Below are 23,272 nucleotides of genomic sequence, written 5' to 3' on the forward strand. Positions count from 1 at the left end.
CACTTCAGTTACTCCCAGCATGCTTCTACAAATCTCCATCACTGTATTCACAAAGTGAGGCTGAGCTTGGCTAATTGAAGGAAGTGTTAAAATTAAGAGGAACAGAGAGTCAGAGGGAGACGTCTGATGGAGATTGAAAGGGGGGACTTTGCGAGTACAATATAGCCATTTCCCCCCTCTTGCCTGGGGCCCAGCGTAGATGTGGTGGACCCAGCCCCAGACGCCACTCCGTGGTTTGGCACACTGTGCGTTTCAGCCTTCTCACTGTTTCCAGCTGAACCAGCTCCCATGCAAACACATGGGCAACCGGTGGGTTTTCTTATTTAGTTGTCGGTCAAGAGTACTTAATAATATTCAAAAAGACAGTGCGACATATCATACCACGCTTGCCAAAATATGATCTGCTTTTTTTTTTCTTTTCTTTTTCCCCTCCCTCCCTTCCCAACAATTTTCCCCTCTGCAGTTTGGGAAGAGAGCACGGAGATGAAAAGGAACAGATACACAATGCTCCAATCTAGACAAAGTTTGGCTGGCACTTATTAAAGTAATAGAGCAGACTGAGAAAAATGGCAAGCACAGAGCAAAGACAGTGACTGCCTTTCAAGAGGCTGCAAATGGAAATATTTCGAATACAATGGCCCTGAAATCCAGCACAAAGCGGAGGCAGTGATGTGGCGTATGACTTACGCAGATTGATATGTCCTCGTTGACCTAAATGCTGTCATCCCTGCCTCCTCTTTTTGAAGTTAAATAAACAGTGTGTCACAAGATCTTCCACATGCCACCCAAGTGCTTCAGTGTGTGAGAGATTCTCTGTGTGTGTCCGCAGTGCTTGTGTCTAACGGTTTAATTTGTGGCTCCGTACGCAGATTTACTGCATGGATGCAGAGGGACGAGGAGTGTGTGTTAGTGCGCACGGGAATGTGTTCGCCGGTTTGGATGCGTGTGACACGTCTGTGATGACAATGGCGAGTGACAAACAATGCTGACGCACACTGTCCTGGGTCTTGAGCCTTGCTTCAATAAAAACAAAAAAAAAACAAAAAAAAACGAGTCAGTCCTTTGAACATTTTAATTAAACTAAACAGGACCATCTCCACCCAGGCCTATGAGTTATGTATATTTTGAAGACAAACAAGACCATCTTTTACAGGGCAGACATCAAAAACATGTCTTTTTTATGTCACCCTGGGCCTGCATGTTGACTTTCATTATTTCTAAATTCCATCTGGAATTTTGATGGGCATGTTTTGAAGGAAAAGGCCTTGAAACCACAATGCAGGGATGTCTTGAAACAAAGGTCTCTGCGGTTTTGTCTGTTTCTCGTGGCGAACAACAGCCCGACAGTCTCTGTGCTCAGATAGCTCATGTCTGTAATTTTAGTTTATGGCATCATTATTACAACACGTTAGCTATTTTTCATGTACTTTCTTTGGAAATATACTGAACTGATGGTTTATGCGTTCTTTAGAGAAACATACCAGGGACAATAAAATTTAAAGAGTAAAGAGAAAAAGGGTTCCTTGGACTGTGACTAGCTAAAGTAAGTAAGTAAATAAATCACTCTGATCAAATATGATCAGTTGTGCCTGAAAGTGAACTAAGGTAAATTCTAAGACTGGAGTGGCCTCGTCAGATTATCAGTTTTATTACATTTTCTCCAGTAACCAAAAACAAGCAGGACATGTAAAGTGGCATATCTATCTATCTATCTATCTATCTATCTATCTATCTATCTATCTATCTATCTATCTATCTATCTATCTATCTATCTATCTATCTATCTATCTATCTGTGTGTGTGTGTGTGTGTGTGTGTGTATGTGTGTGTCCTTTTGCCACCAGAGGGAGTCCCAAAGGATTTAACTCCATAGTCTGAATATCTGCTCAAAATTCACATCACCCTGGCTCATAGGCAAGAAATGCGAATATTGAGGTTTTGTTTATGTTTTTTTGTTCATGCACTTCACTGTTAATCAAAATCACTGACAGAATCCTACTGAACCAGTTCATTATTATTAATTATTAGTCATGCAGTGGTATTTTTTTTTTCACTCAAACAGCTGGAAAGCCATTCCTCCTCTGCTTCATTTTATGGGGCTTACTGTTGTGGTGTAGCCCATCACTTGTGGGGCAATGCCTAATGTTGCAAGCGCCTAGCCGGGGCTACAGGCCTATAAAAGGCCATTTCACTTCGTTCCTTTTAGTTTTCCATACAACAACTGCACGTGTTGAGCTCAGCACTGAAGCCCGTCCCATCCTCTGCATATCCATGCTGCAGGAGGAGGAGGAGGCAAGGAGCCCTTTTGTTACCTGTATTAGACTACCTGGCGGTTGCAAGTTAGTAACGTGGTCTGTGTTTAAGATGTCTTCAAAATATAGAAGCAGCGATGTTCCAAAGCTTTAAACACCACGAAATCCGCGTTTTTTTCCTTTTCTTTTAGGACACTGCAGTATGCGCAACTATTCCCCCCTCTCTCGCTCTCTTTCTACCTGCAAGGCACAGCAAGTAGGAATTGTTAATTAGGTTTTACCGTCAAAGTAAGGACGAATAGGAGGCACTTCCTCCAAGAACTCATTCACCTTTCAAGTCCGAACCTCTCTCGAGTTTCATTTTGGAGTTCTTAACCACCTTTCAGGTCGTCATCAGCATCTCACCTGTACTCGCGGACCATGGATTTCGCACGGTCGATTATTTCCAAGGAGCTTATGCTAGATGTCGCGGGAAACAGACGGTACACGTGCATCTGGAAGGGCTAAGAAACCTGCCAATGTGAACGGAAAGCGTGGCCACTTTATGTTATAGTGCATGGCCTCCGGACAAAGTGGCAACGATCATGCACGAAACCCTCCGAAGACGGAGTCTCTACGTGTTCCTGTGTTTTGGCATCATATACCTCAGACTTGGGTGAGTTTTTTGTCGTTGTTACTTATCGAGACACTGTAGCCCGCGAGCCTCGGTGTGAAATTCGTTGCGATAGTCAGGCACGCTTCAGAGGGGAAAAGCATTGTAGAGGAAAGATTCGACTGCCCTCTGACCTTAGAGTGAAGTATGAGGATGAAAAAGTAAAACCAGGTGTGTTTAAACATGTAAGAATCATTGCATCATCAAAGTGCACAGCTATAGCTTGGAGAGGGGTGTTATGCGTAAAAAAATTGCAGGTCTGTTCTTGTACCAACGGACAGTACGATCGATCGGCGTTTACCACAGAAGCTTATTTAATTCACCTCCTGGTACTCCTGCTTTGTTGCAGAGGATCATTTGAGCCGCTGTCTCTGCCTCGGATTCAGCTCGGCCCTGCATACCTTCATTAATAGCGGCAGACTGAGTTGTAGTTCCACATTCCATTGCCCAGACGGAGTTTTTACCTGTTTTGCAATACCTCACCTTGATACATAAACACAGAAGGACGTCCATGCCTTCCTTCTCTGCTGCCTCTCGGGCATGATCGTGTTAGGATCTCCAGGAAGATAAGCAGAAGTTCGGGTTTTTTTTTGCGCATTTTTAACATCATACTGTTAATAAAACATTAATTATTAGTGAAATGCTCAGTGAGTCGAAGAGTACATGTTCTAACCCATCTGAATCCAATACACTGAAACCAATATAAATTAGCTGCTATAGCCATAATAAGGCCCAGGGGTCCTGTGCAGCCCTGCCTACCGGGAACGTTGCGCTGCAGAGGAGACAGATCCAACCGAATCAGAGCAAAAGCAGGACCTACGTTATAAAAAGTAGACTTTATAACAGGTTCTGTTGTTTTTAAGCCACTCTGCATTTGCTTAGTGGGTTAATTCTAAGCAATTGCCCAAGAAATAAATAAAAGTTAATAATTAAAAATGAAAGCTGGTACCAGTCACACACGACCACACCACATAATAGTATAGAACATGTATTTATGACTCTTTTATTCTAATAGTAAGACTGTTTATGTTTGTCATATACATCAAGTTCAGGAGTGCTTCTAACTTTGTTGTATGCTTGTGCTTATAATGGCAGTTAAGTAGATCTGATCTTATCCTGTCTCACATTTTCAGCTGTAAAATGGAACGATTGGGCCCCTGCAGCTTGATGTTAATGCTCCGACTGCGCAAATCTCGGAGATTCGCGCGGTCGAAACGAATCAAATAGACAGAACCTCGTGAACTGACTTCAGATTTCACACGGGGTTCATGTCACATGACAGTAGCTCCTTTATGGGGTCTCTTGTCTTATTGTTTACTAATCCTGAGCAGTTAGCTCATTCCTTCCATCCTTTTACTCCGGCTAAGTCTTTCATGGTACCCTCTTTGTGTACAATAACTGGAGCCTGCAGGTGTTGAGTGAAAGTCACGATGTTGAGAAGATAAAAAAAAGCTTCCACTCACCAAACCATGTCAGAAAAAAAAGAAAAAAGAAAAAAAGAAAAGAAAAATTCAGTTTATGGCAACAATAGTGCAGTTTTTAAGCCTTTACTTCCATCAATCCTGCACCCTGAGAAAACCCTGCCTCAGAGCAGGGTCTCAAAATAGGATGACAGCCAACAGAGCGCAGCAGACAGGTAGGCAGAGCAGAAATATTATAGACACCTATAGAAATGTTATAGTGTTGCCGCAGGATAGAATAAGGTCACTGAACCCCTGTTTGGCTTCTGGGAATTATGCTTTATGTTTCCATGGAAATGTCACAGCAGACAAAGACATTTCTTTACAGCAGCATGGAAAAATAGCTAGAATCATATCTGCCATTCACAGACAGACAGACAGACAGACAGATAGATAGATAGAGTCACTTCGTTAACGTGATGCCAACTTGTTGATTCAAAATGACACATCCTGCCAAGACGTGCGCTGATTTCTTACACATGGAGCCTCGCTGATGGTGTGAGGCTGAAGCAGCCAGCCTCTGTGTTTGTTTATTTTTGGCTGGATGGTGGGGTTGGGGGTGGAGGTTGCGGGGCTGTGTGGCTGTGTCGGTAGGTGGGGAGGGGGTGATAATGATGAATGAAACCTTTAGCACTGTCCAACGGGAATCAGATGAGTGTCACCCTATTGTCCCACTGTGGCAAAGTGGGCGGATAGCAGTGTCTCTCCCTGCCCAATGGCAGGCACGACTCTCATGAGAGCGGAGAGAGGCACTTTTCTGCCATGCAAAATCCCTAAAACCATCATCATTCCGGCTCGGGAACCCACAGTACTGTGTAACAACCTCCGCTGCTGAGAGATGACAGAGCCAATCTCGGCGCACACACGGCCCTGGGAGCTTGGAGCTGCGTAGAGTCGCTGCGCAAACACAAGGCGACGCAGAGCGAGTTTTATTTTTTTATTTTTGTGCGGAAAAGGGGATTTAAAGCCCGGGATTAAAGAAGGTTTTTTTTTATCCCTCCTCCTCTCATCGTAGTCCGTCTCGTCTCACTCAAACCGAGCGTGGCCGTTTTGCTCAATGTCATCATGATCCTCTTCTCGTCGCGCAGTGTACTGCTGTCAGTCTACTACCCGCAGATTTTCCTGATCCTGACGAGTGGCAGCTACCTGTAAGTTCGAGCCAATTAACGAGTCCTTCACTCCACAGGGTGCGCGCTCTCATCCTCAGCAACACAAAGATGCACGGGTTAGGCTTTCCTCCTCTCACAACCCTCAGTCTTCTCAATAGGGGATATATTTTCTTCGCCCCAATATTCAAAAGCCGATAAAAGTGGATTATTTCGCTCATCCCTCATCCTCAGGTCAGAGTTATTTACACCGTGATATCAAACTGTATCGAACACGGACCGGGTCTAACAGAAGTGCAGCTCAGGCGGCATATTTGATTGTTCAACTGAACTAATGTTATCCAAACTAAAAAGAAAGAAGAAAAAAGATAATACTCATCAGTAGAAACACCCGGGTCCACGTGGGAAAGCAGTAATTTGGCGTAAAGCTCAACGCTCTAATGTGCCATCCCCTCAGCGAGCATGTCTGCGGAGTAAGTAGGGCTCGTTTGGGTCAGGCTGTTGGATTTAAAACATTTTACAAAATCGAGGAAAAATAATACTGTAGGAACTGCAACATTGGTCCATTTTGGCCACTGAGTGGCAGAGATGTTCAAGACAATTAGATGCGGAGATTCTGTTTTCTTCCCCTTGTGAGAAAAACTTCGCGCAACGTGGGTCATTTTTACGCATGGAAGCACCTTTAACCTGCCAGAGCGAGCGAAAGACTACCACGCATTACCTCACCTCTCCCCGATTTCAAATATTTTGATGTTACCGTTTGAGCCCACATCTTAAACTATCCCCTATGCAACACGTACGTGATTGGCACCGCAATGCGCTGAGCTCTGGATTAAAAGTATTTCGCAGAACGGCGGCTTTCTTAAAGTTTCCAAAATAATTACATGGTCCTTTGCTCCATCCTTTGCTGCCCGGAGACCCCAAACCTGATGCTGGAATAGATGTGTTTTTTTTTTCTCCTTGGGGGGGTTCAGACAAAAGTAGGCTACGCTGCTAAGTATATGGCTTGCACATCAAAGTTACATACCATTATTTGTTTGGATTATTTAACTATGTTTTCAGCGGTGTATTAACCGCAGGATAGGCCACGTGGAGAACATTTAAACATAGATTCAAAATAATACAATACCCCTTCATCAAAACTATACAGGAAATGTTTTGGCATGTAAAACTGTAAAAACAAGTTTTTTGTGGGCAGTAAATACACCCCGAGCCAAAGTATATATCCATATAGTCCTTTGGAGTCACTGCACACCTCGCCTGTGGAAACAGTCTGAAAACTGTGGGCGTGTAAGGGATTTTGTTTTAAGTAAAACCACTCTAAAATGCTAAAATTTATAAATGCTGCTAGATTTGCTGTTAATGTGTCTGTGTGTGTGTGGTGGGGGGAATAAGGAGAGTATTTATTCACTTGACTTGAGTAAGTTGTGCCTCGGGCATTTTTGCGAGGGCCTTCCTCTTGTAGAAAACACGCCTGGGAACGTAACAGCCTGTCAGTTAGGTTCAAAGTGTTCAATGTGATGAAGCAGGTGGCTGTAAGCAAACTGAATGCCATGACGCAGATGATAGTTCCTCTTAAGGCCACCACACTGCACTGTGATGGAATCTTTAAGCTCCTCACCACAGTTAAGATTTAAGCTCTTCCACAGTAATGACTTCACACTGACCTAAAGTAGTGTTTCATTTACATTTCCTGGTGACTGTTTTAGTCTTGAAGTTTTTGGGATCAATGTAACATGGAAATGATCATGTTTTATCAGCGCTAAGGTTAAATTATTAATGAAAAATCAGCTTTACCAGCTTAAAAATCAGAATAGAAAGAGCAATTAACGGTGGACTCTAAATGTTTTAGGTTTCTGTACGGTTTGTGGTAACATGATCAGACTTTCCACCTGCTGCTTTAAAATTAAAACCCACCTTTCCTCTCATCTCTCTGCAGCATCACTGCTAAACCACAATCCAGTGACGCTGCCATTAGTCGATTAAACAGCACACAGTTTGCATGAAAAGACACAACTTTTGCATCGACTCTCATCCTGTAAACCTGAGGAAGCTATACAGGCCGGGGCTTTGAAATGCATCAGCTTACTTTTAAGTTCATGTTGACAGTCTATCTTATTGGAGATCTGTGTGGCTGTGGGTGAGCTGTCCCCCAAGCTGCTGGCACACACAGAGCATACACTAAGCAAACAGATTTGCATTTGTGCACTTTGATGATGCGGGGATTTAAAAGCTTAGCCCTGGAATTCTCTGTTTGGTGTTGTCTGTTGGTCGGGTTTGCCCATGGTAGACTGTGATTGTGCAAATTAGCATGTGAAGGACATGAGAAAGAGCTAACAAAGGAGGCTGAAAAGAGGTTTCTTTGACAGAGCTAAAAATTATCACCTCGACGCTTGTGTTGGATTTTTATCGCAAACTGACCTTATTCATCTCTAATGTTCATTATGGAAGGAAGCAAATTTCTCTAGTTGCACATTAAACTTAATGAGCCCACCTTTCACTTTTGGACAAACTGGATGTCGTCGTTGCCATGAACTACCGTGTATGCAGCGGAGGGTCAAAGAGGGTCAGAGAAGTTCGAGCTACTTTACAGCTGAGAAAGCAAAGCAGGATTGAAAGAAGCAGCAGGCTGTAGTGTTCGCTGCGAATGCAGAAGGCACCTGATGAATGTCCTTTTTTCTTTCTAACAGGGGATTTTAAAAAAAATTTTATATGATTATTTTTTAGAAGTTAAATACCTGTTAGATAAGTTTGCATCTAGTGTAGTGATGCACACGTTTCGCAGACCAAATTTAATTCTTCTTCTTTTTTTTCTTCTTCTGTCTAATAAACATCGGGCTTCTATTCTATATGAAAACGTGTATCCTAACATGTTGACATTGATTGATTTATGGCGAGTTCAAGTGAAGCGTTTCTAAAATCAACAAGCATACCCATTTTGCATGTCCCTTTTCAATGTTATACTCCACCAAGACAATGTGTGTAGCCCTGTGTTTGGTAACAGATACTCGCCCCACTGCAGTTAGGATTTATTCTAAAGTTTGTCTTTGAAATTGAGATTTATGTTGTTCTTCCATTGCGTAGGAACTTAAACAACAATCAGAAAAGAGAACACAGTCGTCCGAGAGGTTTTTAGCTATCCCGACTCAAATCCACGCTCTAAGTCAGGGCTTCTCAGAACGAGAGTGTGCTCCGAGCTCTAAAATCGACATCTCCTAGAGCTCTGTTTCTCCCAGTCTCTCCCTCTCTCTTCGTCTCCTTCATCCATTCTTCCATTTCACCCCTTATATATGTTGCCATTTCTTTTCGCTGACACACAGCTCGCCTGTGTTAGTTTGCCCCGTTTGTGGTCAATACTTCGGAGGTCGACGTCATACTTCAAAGGCGGTGTTTGCCTCCGCGCTCATTTATGGCTCCCTGTCCCTGACATGTTTGAAAAGTATGTATCTACATGGTTTCAAGGGCTATAAACAGAATCTTGGAGAAAGTCTGTGTTTTTCTTTTTCTTCTTCTTCTTCTTCTTTTTTTTTGTAATCTGTTTTGGTGTTCCCAGTGGCCATAAAGCCATCTTGAAAATATGCCGTTGTACCTATCAAATATGCTGTTGTGTGTTTGAGGTGAACCAATAAGGACATGTCCTGGGTCATACAAGACTGACCACTTTAGGATTGGAGAAAACCAGTGCTGAAAACCTTACATGTGTTCAATGCAAAGCCTCTCATGAAATTTATGGGCAATTTACACCCCAAGTATTCTTCAAACGCATACTGTAATTACACAAATCATACAAATCGTACTTTATATGAGATTTGGTTAAAAAAGCGATTTCTGCAACTGTGCCATCAGGCACCGAGGAGGTCTGCACAGTGGGTATACAAGTCTGGAAGCCATTCACACCAGTATGTTACCTAACAATTGACACAAAAATCCAAACAAATTACTTAAACTCACGTCTTCCAAACCACTGGGGAATGCTGTTGTGAACAGCCAAATAAGCATCTTCTTGTCTCTCTCTGGGCTGTTTTTAACATTTTTTATTTTTATTTTTTATATTTCTTATGTTGGATTAAGCTCTCAGGTTTTTCATTTACCTTTAATCCATTAAATAGTAATACTCTCGTGCAGTACAGCTTTCACTTTACTATGGAATGTGCATCAATCACGGGCTGAATTGAATCCTGTTCTGGAGAGTCTCGTGAAAGTGAGTAAATCTCACCGTCCTCTGGAGGCTCTAACTGAGTTTGTTTGTGTGTGTGTGTGTGTGTGTGTGTGTGTGCGACAACGCATGCATGCATCCATGCCTCTGCGTATGAATGCATGTCTGCGTGTGTGGCGGTGTGTTTTTCTTACTTCGGCAGGGCCCTGTCCTCAGTGGTGGCTCTGGGTGCCAACATCATCTGCAACAAGATCCCAGGGCTGGCACCTCGCCAGCGGGCCATCTGCCAGAGCCGCCCGGACGCCATAATTGTTGTGGGCGAAGGGGCCCAGATGGGCATCAATGAGTGTCAATACCAGTTCCGATATGGACGCTGGAACTGTTCGGCGCTGGGAGAAAGAACAGTCTTCGGTCAGGAGCTGCGAGTAGGTTAGTCTGCGTTCTTTCACAAATTGAAGCGGGATAGTGTGTTCCTGTATCCATATCTGTGTGCTCTGTATGGCTGTGCATGCGATAGACTTACACAGGCTTTGCTTATGGCGCTGCAAGGAACTTTTGCCACTGATCACGTCTTTAATGAGCAAATTGAATCAGTGTAAGACCTTTGGATTGGGGTTAGGTTTTTGTTTGCTAAAGTTAGGTTCAGTGTTACGGTCTGCTACCCTACAGGACTCTGGTGGAAAAAATCATAATAACCGTATTCTATGCAGAAGAGATTAAATAAAAGTCTTAGACATCCCACTAATGTACACCAGTTAGAAAGAAAAGCTAAAACAGCCAAAATCTTATAATCGGATTTTGATACACAAAGATACTTAACAATACAGCTTAAATGATATTTTACATTAGTGGCACACTTTCCCAAATAAATTTATAGACATAGTACTTCACTACAAAAATGCACTCACTCATAATAACTATGGATTTGGTATTACGTTGGTTTGAATATAACTTAAAGGTGAGCGATACACCGTCTTAATAAGACAGAGGAACAAACCATTTGAGGCACTGTTGTACACTACTATGGATTTGTGACTTTCCAGTCAACTTAACAATGAAAGTATGATACAAAACGGGAACTACAGCTTTGAGGCTTTGTGTAGCCTCAAAGTTGTGCGATGCTGAGCAGATGGTGGTAAATTTCTTTCTCTGCCTGCAATCGCAACTATTAATTTGGTAATGGCAATGTAGCTGACAACAATAATACCAGTAATTTTCTTATTAAACAAGAAGTTACATAATGCATCTTTATTGTCCCAGTTTTATGAAACAGTGCCACGAGAGCATCAAAAATGTGGTACCAGGCCCTGACCCTCTGAACCCCATGAAATATGGCTCGTAACAAGCCAAACCCAAGCTGCACACATCACACAGTCAGTTCAAACTCAAACCAGTAATGCGCAGTCTCTTTTGATTTTCTATTGTATAACCATTCATGTTGCTCAAGAGGATCTCGCATACCGCTGATTCCACCCCATCTTTTGCTGCTCCTCATTCTCAGCTGAAAAAATGCTGTTTCTCTAGTGTTCCCTGCAGCTGATTCGCTGATGTAGTTTGTGCAGTGTGGGGTGTTGGTTAGCAGCATGCCTGCCATAGCTGGCTGTGTCCAAAATTGTGGAAAAGCTACCGAAAAGAAGTGCAGCTCTGATGGGGAAAGCGTATGGATGGAAAACGAGACGGCAAATGAAGAGACAGCTAATCGTGTTATTGCAGAGAACTCATGTCAAACCGAAATAGATGGACACATCTGTTGTTAATTGGGCTAAATTGGTTGTGTCCATGCCTGGCTGGTTCACTTGAGTGTTCTCATATAGGCAGAAAAAGCCCCAAAAGAGGGCAAACGTTTACATTTTAAAATGCTTTTGCTTGAGGGACTTCTCAAACTTCTGCAAATCTCTTTTGCGCTGCTTTTGTTTTACAGGGACTTTTATATATTTCCTTTCATTTAGATGCTTTGTTGCTATTACGTTGCGGTTGGGCTGCACATTTAATCCAGTGGCTCTGTTCACAATCCCTCCTCTTAAGCAGCAGCTGAATTAGCTCCAGCTCCTTTTAGCAAAAGCATTTTTTTTCTTTGTTGTGAATGTGGCGCTTTCTTTGGTAATGAAGCTCATGTTGTTTTCCTCAACAACATCCCCTTTTCGCTTTCTTTTGTTCTTGTCTTTTATGGCCTTTTGAAGCACTCGGAGATTTATACATGGCATTCGGCAGTGGTTCTTTGGACGCATCTCATGTGTATTTCTGTGTGACGGCTATTAATGTTTTCATGCATTATGCTGCTCACCCAAAGTAAATTTTACTATTAAAACATATATTCAACCCAATAGGGGGTCTTCTTTGGTTTATTATATGTTATATTATATATTTAGCAATGGCGCCATTTGAATTTGGTGTTAACTTGTTTGGTTTCCATAGTAGATCTGCACAAATAAATGCTCCGTGCGCCCGCACTGAGCACATCACTGTTGGTCGTCCAGTTATAGTCAGAGACCGATGACTGCTGGGCCTGTCATGATTGTTCTATAATGATGGGACTTGGTGGCCTTCTCAATAAAGTATCCCTACAATGACGTCTTCCTCTAGACCAACATGGAACTTGATTTAAGTTAGGATTCCCAAGGCAGATTTGGGGTTTTTCAATGAATAAATAAAATAACCAGCCAACAGGGGCTTATTTTTCAACTTATTTTCCCTCATTTATGTTAGAAAATAAACCCCATAAAAATCCCCCACCTACCCACCCCATCTTCTATTGTCATATTTGAACCACACACAAAGTTAATGAGCAGTAAAACAGGCCGAACTGTGCAGATTTATGCGAACAGAGTGGCGCATCAAAAGAACACATGACAGTAGAGCTTCAGCTTGCTCGATTGCGTCACATTTGTAAACTGCAAGAGGACATATTATAAGGCACCCTGCGTGTCAGTACAGTGACACCAAATCCTCTCAGTCTGCATCTCTGCAAATGATGCAATGTCATGGTTTGTCTGGCTGGGCTCAAACGCAGGACTCAGGAATGAAAGTTCAGTGAGTATATTTACAGTGTTGGTGATAGTGCTATATACAAAGTCTTTGAAGTGCTTAGTTCAAAAGTCCAATATGTACAAAATCCAATGGATGGAAGGTTGCATGAATCCAAGTCCCCGATCTCCTCACTCTGCCAAGTAACAAACACTCTTTTGGAACTCCGCTGGGCCGTCCTAGGCACAGGAAAAGACACATTAGAAAGCTTCAGCAAATAAACTGAAACAGAGAGGCAACATGAACACTACTGCAGTTAGACAACACCAAGGCAAAGACTGAAGGTCAGGTCCCAGCTTAAATAGCAAACAGCTGATTGCCAGATGATCCACTGGTGCTGATTGAGTCAGGTGTGTCCAGGAGAGGGCGGGGATCCCAGGAGGATCCCGCCCCTGTAAGGCAAGTAAACACACCCTCACACAGAGCAGCAAGGACACAACAGAGAGAGAGAGAGAGAGAGAGAGACGGTGGAGGCACACAGGAGGACTGGAGGACCATGACATGCGAACCCGGATAGTAATCGTTCCAAATCGATTCTTGTTCAGAGAAAACGCTGCACATTTCGAGGAGCTGATGCCTCAAAGAAAAGTCTGTGCAGGCTGCTAGTTTATCCCTTTGAAACTTTAGAAGGCGAAACTAGCTCAAAAGACTTAATAAGAAATTGTTTAACAGTTATTTCTTACTATCATTGATCCAAGTGTGAAAAAAAGAGTAAGTATATTCCATTGAATTGAACATTTCACATTGTACCTCCATTAAAAAAAAACATGGAAAATTTAGATGTAATCAGATTACTTAAAGTCAGCATTTGGACTGGGAAATGGTTGCAATCTGTGTGGAAAACATCTGGTCATCTCTCTATTGTAGCATCTAAACCACAACTTGTTGCTGCAAACTTATTGGCCAGTAGTTAGTCATGCGATGCTGACTGACCGCAACTGTGTAGCTTGAAGTCTGGCAATATGCTGTTTTTACTTCTGATCATGACCTTGTGAATCACCCAAATCTCTCCCTCCGGGTCTGTGTTTGCACCATAAAAGGTAGCATATGTTGCACCTTCGTTCATAGAAACATGCTGGCTATGTGAGGTGAGCCTATAACCCGTGTGCCAAACATTATCACAATAGAATTAGAGTCATACACAAAGAGTTTGAGAATTTGAATGGTGTTGTACATTAATGTTTGTGTGTCAGTGTTGAGCGGTAATGTATTTTAACCCCAGTTCGGTATCCCTGTCAGTAAAAATTTCTTGCTGTGTGTACATAAGGAGTAGGATAGCTCCTCTCTATTCATAGGTTTAACTCTCTGGACTGATTTAAGATGGTCTAGCAGGGAGATACAGCCTCGCCGAGTCTCCATTTCAAGTTGTGTTAAAAGTGCGGACTTCATACTATAACCTATTTGATGTTTAATGCATAGAAGTCCTGCACCACAAAAATAGATAGAACCCAACAAAATAACCATGCTTTTTGTTTTCTATGTTGTGGACACAGCTAACATAGAAGCCTTTTAGATACTTAAAGATGTGACGATGATACTGAGTAAGCTGTGAATCACATTTAGTGTTATATGTAAGATCATTTCAGTAGATATTTGGGATTCATGTATTTGCATTAGTTTGATATTGCATAGCACCGTTTGCTAGCAATGGTTGGCACTGCTCTTCCAAAGCGCGGGTTAGGGTATATGATGACTTAGACCTCAGAGTATTAATATAATAATATTTATGTTTTTAAACCTAAATCTAGCGACTGCTAGACAGAGGTGTGTGATTACTACGTTTTGAATAAATGAGATCAAGCACGCTGCTGGATTCGATCTAAGTGCTCTGTTTTAGTTTAGTAGCGTCCCACTAGGTCATCGTAGGAAACCACCGACACCGCAGCTACTCTCCTGTCTCTCTCACACACACACATGCACACACAGGGGAGAAGCGGGTGACTGTATTTTTTCTCAACACCTGAATTTCAAGCTGCCAGCAGCCTGCATGCAACCTTCGCGATTGTGATCTTTTCCAGTGACTATTGCCCTTGATTGAAGATGTAACCATGTTTTCTAACCGCGTCCGTATGTATTATGGAATTCTTTAGCATGGCATATGAAATCATGGAATACACCCCTCGGAGAAAATGTTCCGATCCCTGCTTCAAATCTGCAAATTCCAACATCATCATAATCAAATGTAGAGGGAAAAGCTGTTCGCGTTCTGCTCCTGTTTAGGTTCCTTGTTCAAATCCCCCCAAATTATGAACGCCAAACCTCCCACCCACCCCCGTGCTCAGTGATGCAGTCTTAGTTCTGGACTGAAGGGAGGAGATGTCGGCAGTTTTTCAAGAAGTAAAGATCAACCGACCGCAAGTCTTATGCATTCTCTCTCTGTACTGCCTTCTCTTGGAGGCAGTCTTTCTCTTCTGGAGCTGGTCCAAGATATTACATTCGCTTTCCAAGGGAGCACACATTAATAACTGGGCTATTGTGGATTTTTAGGACTTGAGATATCGTCATTTAGCAGAGATGGTTCAAAAATGGTCTATTTGATATTTACTTCACTTTTATTTCAAGTTTTCAAGGTTGGCTGCTGCCGGCATCTCTTTTGTTGCTGACACGAGACTCTACAGTAGATGCACTGAAACAAAAAACAAAAAAATGAACCCACATATCTCCTGCAGCTCTGCCGCTCAGCATTTCCACTGTTTTGCAAAAAGTGTGAGCTTGCTTATTACGCACCAACTGACAAATTGGAGTACAACGCCGTAAACTCAGCGCGGAGATTTGAAACCAGCAATTTGAGTGTGTCTCTGTTTCCTCTGCAAAAGCAGATTTAGCATTCTTCCCCGTGCCCCGCTAACAGCGTTGGCATGAGCCAGTGCCATCAGCCCTCAGAAATGTGGAATGAATTATCCCGTGCTAACAGAAATGGGTGTTATTGAGTGACTTGTTGCAGTCTATTAAGAACCAATAATAAAATTAGAAACACATCCATCAGCAGCTTAGGAGGAAAAAGAGGGGGTTTCAGGATAAGAATGGCAAATGTGGTCTGCCCTCCGCTCCGATCTGGCCTGCTTTCTGAATGAATCATTCTATTTTAAACACTCCTGTCAAGACTCGATCCCGTAGCCGTGATTTGTTGATTTCAATTTACTGTGCATAATTAAGTGCCGTGCTACAGATTTCACATAAAAGTTAAATCTCGTTGTTCTGTGCCACATAAATCAGCCTTAGCATGCATATTCTGCGTGAACTGGCTTTATTTTTCTATTGCATTTATGCTGCTCATCAGCCGTGATCAATGCAGCTTTTGGTTATTGATCTCCCTATCAAAGCATATTTGAACTTCTCCCCTTGTTTTTAATGACATGTTTTGACTTGGTAAAGCCTCATCCTGTGTGCAATCAGACATTCCTTTGGCTAACTACCTGTAATAGAGATGCCCTTCACTTAAACAAAAAAAGAAATGCCTATGAATACCTTACAGCTCTGTTCAAATTGCAATGCACTTGAAGTCAGTGATTAGAGCCTGAAAATGGACACCTTTCAACAGCTACACTCAGCATCAAAGGCCAACACTGGCCCCCTTGTCATAAAATGGCCTGCTCTGGTTACTCTTTGTTTGACTTTCCAACCAGTTTGTCACCATCCTGATCCACGCTTTTTCACATGAAAGAGGTTTCTTGTATTGTGCTGCTAGTGAATTATTGCAAAAGTTCAATCATTCTGCCTTTGGCTCATTGCACAAGAATGGATGGAGCACTTGAGCAGGTGAGCCGAGGAAACACGACAGTTTTTTATTGTTACGACAATTTAAATTTAAGCATACCTAGGTATAACTGTGCACAACTGCTACAGTGAACAGTGAAACAATCAGACCTTTTTAAGAAAAGATGTAAGCAAGTCTTTTTTCTTTCATGACCCCCCCCCCTTTGCTTTTTCACTGTGCTCCTTTTATTATTTTTTTTCCCATTTTGTCTCCCTGTCTCTCTCTATTTTTTTTTTGTCAGGTGCAGAGAAGTTGCCCCAAGCTGTGGGTTACAGGAAAAACAAAAAAGAGAGAAAGAGAAAAAAAGAAATGGGAGTAGTGTAGAGGTGTCAGGGAATTAAAGGTGTGTTCATGCCATCCTCCTTCTTTCTCTTTCACCTATTTCCTCTCACAGGATCAACATTGTGGTGAAGGTAGTGGTCAGTCCACCTGCTAGAACCTACAGGGCTGCAGGGACCAAACTAGCATCCAGTCACTAGAAAGGATGTTTAAGTCAGCAGGCTTATTGAAAACCATTTGTGTGGAAAGAACTCCCCGGACAGGCACATACTTGATCGGGAGCTGGAGATGGCAGGGCTACCTCTCGGAGGAGGGGAAAGGTCACTGCAGACACCAAGAGCCAGACATAACTGAGGGAGGCTGTTTTTTTTATCCACAGTGGAGTTGGATAAGTAAGTGCAAAGAGGATGTGGTTGACAAAAGTTTGGGAATTTTGGCTTAGTGTTATATACACCATTCCCGTTTTTATAGAAAACCTGAATTCACAGAGAATGGAGTGTGCCAGAAGCAACAGATGAACCATTTTTGGTGTCTTTTCCCACTCCAAATACAATAATCAGAGAAAAACAAACTGTGTGGGACCATCTTTTCCACATTGTTGCTCATATATATATATGTATATATATATATATATATATATATATATAGCTGGATAGCGTAGTGGTTAAACTACACGCCTTTGGAACAGAGGATCGCAAGTTCGATTCCTGCCTGGGGCGTCTGTATCCAGTAAGGGTCCTAAGGCTAGACCCCCTATGCTAAGCAAGCCTACCGCAGACATGAGCGAGACAGATAAATATGAAGGCATGCCGGCTCGGACGTCGCCCGGATCAACAAGGTCCGCGTCAGGTGTTGAGGAACCAGGGCACCCTGACGAAAAGTGGGCTACTGGAACAAGAAGGCATCGGTGGGCAAGGGACGAAAACAGGGCGTTGTTGGAATGCTACTACGCAAGTAACCCCGGCGGAAGGGGCTACATGAATAGGATGAGGGACCTATGGATTCTTCGATACCCAACATCCACAATGACGGCGAAACAACTAGTAGCTCAGTGTTCCAACATTCGAAAGAAGGGACTGCTCTCACAGCTAGAGATTGACGAGGTACAACACAAATGCTACGGCAAGGAGGAGTCAGGACGCCAGGTCAGGGGGGAGATATCATCACCCCCACCCGAGATTGGGTACATAGCCCCAAGTGCGATAGGAGAAGGATCGTTGAGTGCGAGAGGAACTGACCTGAAAAATAGGATCATGGCCAAGCTTGAAACCTGGATCCCCCGTAGCCGGTTACCAAGATTACGTGAAGTACCCTCAGAAGGTCTGCTAGATGATGTTAATGCAGCACTACGGGCAATACCTACAACCACGATTACCGACACTAACAAGCTGATCTACAATACGGCAGCAGTGATCAGTGAGATGCTTGGCTACAAGTTGAACAGCCACAAGGGGCAGTACCCTCCATGGAGAAGGAGGCTAGAGGGCAAGATCAAAGTAGCACGGAGGGAGGTTAGCCAACTAACGGAGTTGCAGAAAGGTGCGACAAATAAGGTGCCTAAGAAATACAGCAAGCTGTCCATACCTGAGGCCTTGGAAACTGCCAAGCAAAGACTCACAGCCTTGGCCAGCCGCTTGAGGAGGTACACCAGAGAGATAGAAGGCAGGAGAATAAACCAGCTGTTCTCCACAGAACCAGCAAAGGTGTACTCTCAGTGGCAAGGGAACAATAAGAGAACAGCACCACCAAGGCTGGAGACGGAGCAATACTGGAAGAGCATATGGGAGAAGGATGCAACCCATAACGGCAATGCTCAGTGGCTAGAGGATCTGAGGGCAGACCACAGCGACCTCCCTGAACAGGGTCCAGTAACCATCACAGTGGCAGATATCCAAGAAAGGGTCTCCAGTATGAAGAGTTGGACAGCACCAGGGCCCGACATGGTTCACGCCTACTGGCTGAAGAAGCTGACTGCACTCCACGAGCGTCTGGCAGCACAAATGAACCAGCTGCTAGTTAACGAAAGACACCCAGAATGGCTAACTGAAGGCCGGACGGTCCTGATCCCCAAGGACCCCAAGAAGGGACCGGTCCCCTCCAACTACCGACCAATAACCTGCCTCAGTACTACATGGAAGCTCCTGTCAGGCATCATATCGGCTAAGATGAACAGGCACATGGGTCAATACATGAGCGGGACACAGAAAGGAATTGGCAAGAATACCAGAGGTGCAAAACACCAGCTACTGGTAGACAGAACAATCAGCCGAGACTGCAAGACCAGACTGACCAACCTGTGCACTGCCTGGATTGATTACAAGAAGGCCTATGACTCAATGCCCCACAGCTGGATACTGGAATGCCTAGAATTGTACAAGATCAATGGGACCCTAAGAGCCTTCATCAGGAACTCAATGGGGATGTGGCGTACAACACTAGAGGCCAACTCCAAGCCCATAGCACAAGTTACCATCAAGTGCGGGATCTACCAAGGAGATGCTCTGTCCCCACTGCTGTTCTGCATAGGCCTGAACCCCCTCAGTGAGATCATTAACAGGACTGGCTACGGATACCGACTACGGAACGGAGCAGTTGTCAGCCACCTCCTGTACATGGATGACATCAAGCTGTATGCCAAGAGTGAACGAGACATCGATTCACTGATCCACACTACCAGGCTATACAGCAATGACATTGGAATGTCGTTCGGACTGGAGAAGTGTAGTCGGATGGTAACAAAGAGAGGGAAGGTAGTCAGAACTGAGGGGATTGAACTACCAGAAGGCAACATTGCAGACATAGAGGACAGTTACAAGTACCTGGGGATCCCGCAGGCAAATGGGAACCATGAAGAGGCCGCTAGAAAGGCTGCAACCACCAAGTACCTGCAGAGGGTCAGGCAAGTCCTGAGGAGTCAGCTGAATGGTAAGAACAAGATCCGGGCCATCAACACATACGCCCTGCCCGTGATCAGGTACCCTGCTGGGGTAATAGGCTGGCCAAAGGAGGAGATAGAAGCCACTGACATAAAGACAAGAAAGCTCCTGACCATGCATGGAGGGTTTCACCCCAAGTCCAGCACCCTGAGGCTGTACGCTAAGCGGAAGGAAGGGGGCCGGGGACTGGTGAGTGTCAGCACCACAGTCCAGGATGAGACAAGGAACATCCAAGAATACATTGGGAAGATGGCCCCAACTGACCGAGTGCTCAGTGAATACCTCAGGCAGCAGAAACCCAAGAAAGAGGAGGGAGACGAGGAACCATCATGGAAGGACAGGCCCCTGCACGGTATGTACCACCGGCAGATAGAGGAGGTGGCTGATATCCAGAAATCCTACCAGTGGCTGGACAAAGCTGGACTGAAAGACAGCACAGAGGCACTAATCATGGCAGCACAAGAACAAGCTCTGAGTACAAGATCCATAGAGGCTGGGGTCTATCACACCAGGCAAGACCCCAGGTGCAGGCTGTGTAAAGATGCCCCAGAAACAATCCAGCACATAACAGCAGGGTGCAAGATGCTAGCAGGCAAGGCATACATGGAACGCCATAACCAAGTGGCCGGCATAGTGTACAGGAACATCTGTGCCGAGTATAACCTGGAAGTCCCGAGGTCAAAATAGGAGATGCCCCCAAGGGTGGTGGAGAATGACCGAGCTAAGATCCTGTGGGACTTCCAGATACAGACGGACAAAATGGTGGTGGCTAACCAACCGGACATAGTGGTGGTAGACAAACAGAAGAAGACGGCCGTAGTGATCGATGTAGCGGTTCCGAATGACAGCAATATCAGGAAGAAGGAACACGAGAAGCTGGAGAAATACCAAGGGCTCAGAGAAGAGCTCGAGAGGATGTGGAGGGTGAAGGTAACGGTGGTCCCCGTGGTAATCGGAGCACTAGGTGCGGTGACTCCCAAGCTAGGCGAGTGGCTCCAGCAGATCCCGGGAACAACATCGGAGATCTCTGTCCAGAAGAGCGCAGTCCTGGGAACAGCTAAGATACTGCGCAGGACCCTCAAGCTCCCAGGCCTCTGGTAGAGGACCCGAGCTTGAAGGATAAACCGCCCGCAGGGGCGTGCTGGGTGTTTTTTTATCTCTTAAATATATATATAGATGTTAAAAATGACTTTGGTGTGATTTGAGAATCCCTGCGGTGTCCTTAAATTTCCTGAACACTCATAATTAATAATTATTATGCCAACATTTTATTTGCTGTTGTCAAGACTTGAAGTAGCCATTAATTTGCTTTCCCCCCCACACGTCTACAATTCATCCGACACACCGCACTACAAGCTCCTGGGCCGAGGACAACAGAATACTTGCAGATTATAAATTCTTTGGTGGAGCTCCTTCCTTTTCTCGGAATCAGCTGATGGTCGTTTTGTGGTGAAATCATATCTCCGCAGAATGGAGGCACAGCATCAGTCTAACCTAAGGGTAATAATGAATGGACAAAAAAATCTGTTTAAAATGACCACGCGGTTCGGTTATTGCTTTGTTTTGCTCATTCTGACAAAGCGAGAGCTAATACAAGCTGAAATATTCACTCTGGCCAGATGAAGATTTCCAGAAAAGTCCCCTTTAAATCACATGGCGATTGTGTCTCGAGAGCAGACATTCAAGGACAGTATAAACAAAGCAAGGCAAAGGGAATCAGTCAGCATTGTAATTTCAGCCATCCACACTGTCAACCCCACAATTATTCAAAATTCAAAGAAGAAATAACATGGCATAACTGTGTAAACTTACATCTCATGTTTTCAAGGCTGTGATTGGCTGGGAGTGAAGCTTGGCAGAAAAAAAACACACAAGCTTACTCAGCTGGCAAGAAGGTGTCATGCCCAGGACTAGCTTAACAAAGGCAGTCAAAAAAGCCATTCTTCAAACTGTTTTTTCCTGCTCCTTTTTTTTTTATCACCACAAGTGGATACTTTGACACTGGTGAACTCTCCCAAAATGCCATCAATCATCTCACTGCCACTGAGGATTTTTCCCCTTTGTGGGGATTACTTTTTGTTGGTTCTACGCCCTTCAGGCATACTGCAGCTCGACTACTTAATCATTCACCCAAATCTCGCTATCCCACAGAGATAAAGAAAAATAAATATTGTTATCATTAAAGGACGGAATATTAAAGCCGATAAAAGATCTGATGCACCACCAGTGCTGATCTGCCAGCAAAACAGCAGATCCACTCCCAGGCAGCCAAGCAGTTGGCACCGAGCGGATAACAGCGTGGAAATGACGCGTGCATTGTGTTATGGTGGAACGGTGGTGGATAAAAGGCCTATTTTTCAGCCCGTCATCATGTGGGTTGCGCTAATACTCTCTGCCTTCCTCCATGTGAGCCCAGAGAAGCTGGAGCGGTCCGACGTGCGCGCGTGCGCATCCCGCGCGTAGGATCTTTCACTAACTTTATCAGATAGCAGGAGAGTCCGTTGCTTTGTTGTTCTGCAGCGTGTGGGCTGTGGTCATCATCGGCAGTAAAAGGTCATGTCTTACGCTTTTTCTTCCCAGCGTCTTGCCTCACATCCTCTGCCCACAGCATGTGTCTGTATCTAGGGTGTGGCTTGTCGTCCTACGCAACCAAACAGCACTATCATTGCCGGGTCCACTTTTCTGCTTGTTCATTCATCAGCTCTGTCTCTGTCTCAGAGTGTGTGGGTGTGTCCGTTTGCTGGGGTCCCTCACCTTTTCCTCACCCCATTTCTCTCTCCCCCGCCCACCCACAGTCTGTCTGAGCTGTTCAGAGACCCGACCCTTGTGGCCCCCTGCACACGGGGCTCCCCGTAGCCTCGCGTTATCGGTGGGATCTGCGTCTGTCTGTGTCTGCCAGTGCAGCTAGACGCAGGAGGAAGCAGGATGCAAGAGGATCAACTGTAATCTCACTCTGTGCTTTGTTCCACACTATCCCAGGCCCATCACTGTATTCTCTACTTGCTGGCCCACCACTGGACATTTACATGTGCCAACAATCACATCGCTACTGGCCCACTTAGGTGAGAGTTCAGAGAGAGAGAAACAGCGAGAGGGAGAGAGTCTTAGTGGGTTTTTAAGGCAGAGACACCGGTTTGGAGGGAGAAGATGCTAAGAGACGTGGGGCTTTATTTTGACTGTGTGATGATGAGTATCACCAAATATGAAAATGTCAAGTCTGGAGGTTTCTTTTGTAATGAGAAGGAGAAACATGTCATCAGTGGCATATTTGACTCGTTGATTATAGTGGTGAGGATAATGATATCTTCGTTGATGCGCTGTGGGATCCGCACACATCTCGGTAAATATGTTTCCGCTGAAGATGAAACAAATTCAAGTAAAGATTGAAATTGAGGAAAATCCTCGACATTGTCCTCCCGTGAACTTGATGAATGCTTCGTAGAGCGCGCAGCGGCCTACGTTTGTAGATGTGTGCAGGTGAGGTCCTGATTTGGGCTCATTATTAGGATGAAAGGGTGGGAAGAAGGATTTGTGCTTGTTTTAGCAAGCCTCAGCATTCAGTCAAAAAGCTTTATCTTCACCTCAGGCAGATCAGAGGAGAGAAAGGATGCTTTTGAAACGGTTTTGTGCCAGCCCAATTTTCTGTGCCT

At 44.3% G+C, this 23,272-nt stretch overlaps 1 protein-coding gene across 2 annotated transcripts in view; it reads left to right on the top strand.

The window, feature by feature from the left end:
- Positions 1-2,230: 2,230 nt before the first annotated feature.
- wnt7bb (wingless-type MMTV integration site family, member 7Bb) overlaps positions 2,231-23,272 on the top strand; it is a 31,753-nt gene continuing 10,711 nt past the window's right edge. Inside the window, exons 1-2 of one of the 2 annotated variants that reach the window (XM_004563824.3) lie at positions 2,231-2,907; positions 9,829-10,055. In XM_004563824.3, coding sequence (XP_004563881.1) covers positions 2,837-2,907; positions 9,829-10,055 — 298 coding nt within the window. In that variant the 5' untranslated portion in view covers positions 2,231-2,836. Of the gene's footprint in view, positions 2,908-5,016; positions 5,513-9,828; positions 10,056-23,272 lie in introns of those variants that run through there. The other variant, XM_004563823.3, reaches the window with a different exon arrangement.

Source organism: Maylandia zebra, linkage group LG7, assembly GCF_041146795.1.
Source record: "Maylandia zebra isolate NMK-2024a linkage group LG7, Mzebra_GT3a, whole genome shotgun sequence".
Taxonomy (NCBI): domain Eukaryota; kingdom Metazoa; phylum Chordata; class Actinopteri; order Cichliformes; family Cichlidae; genus Maylandia; species Maylandia zebra.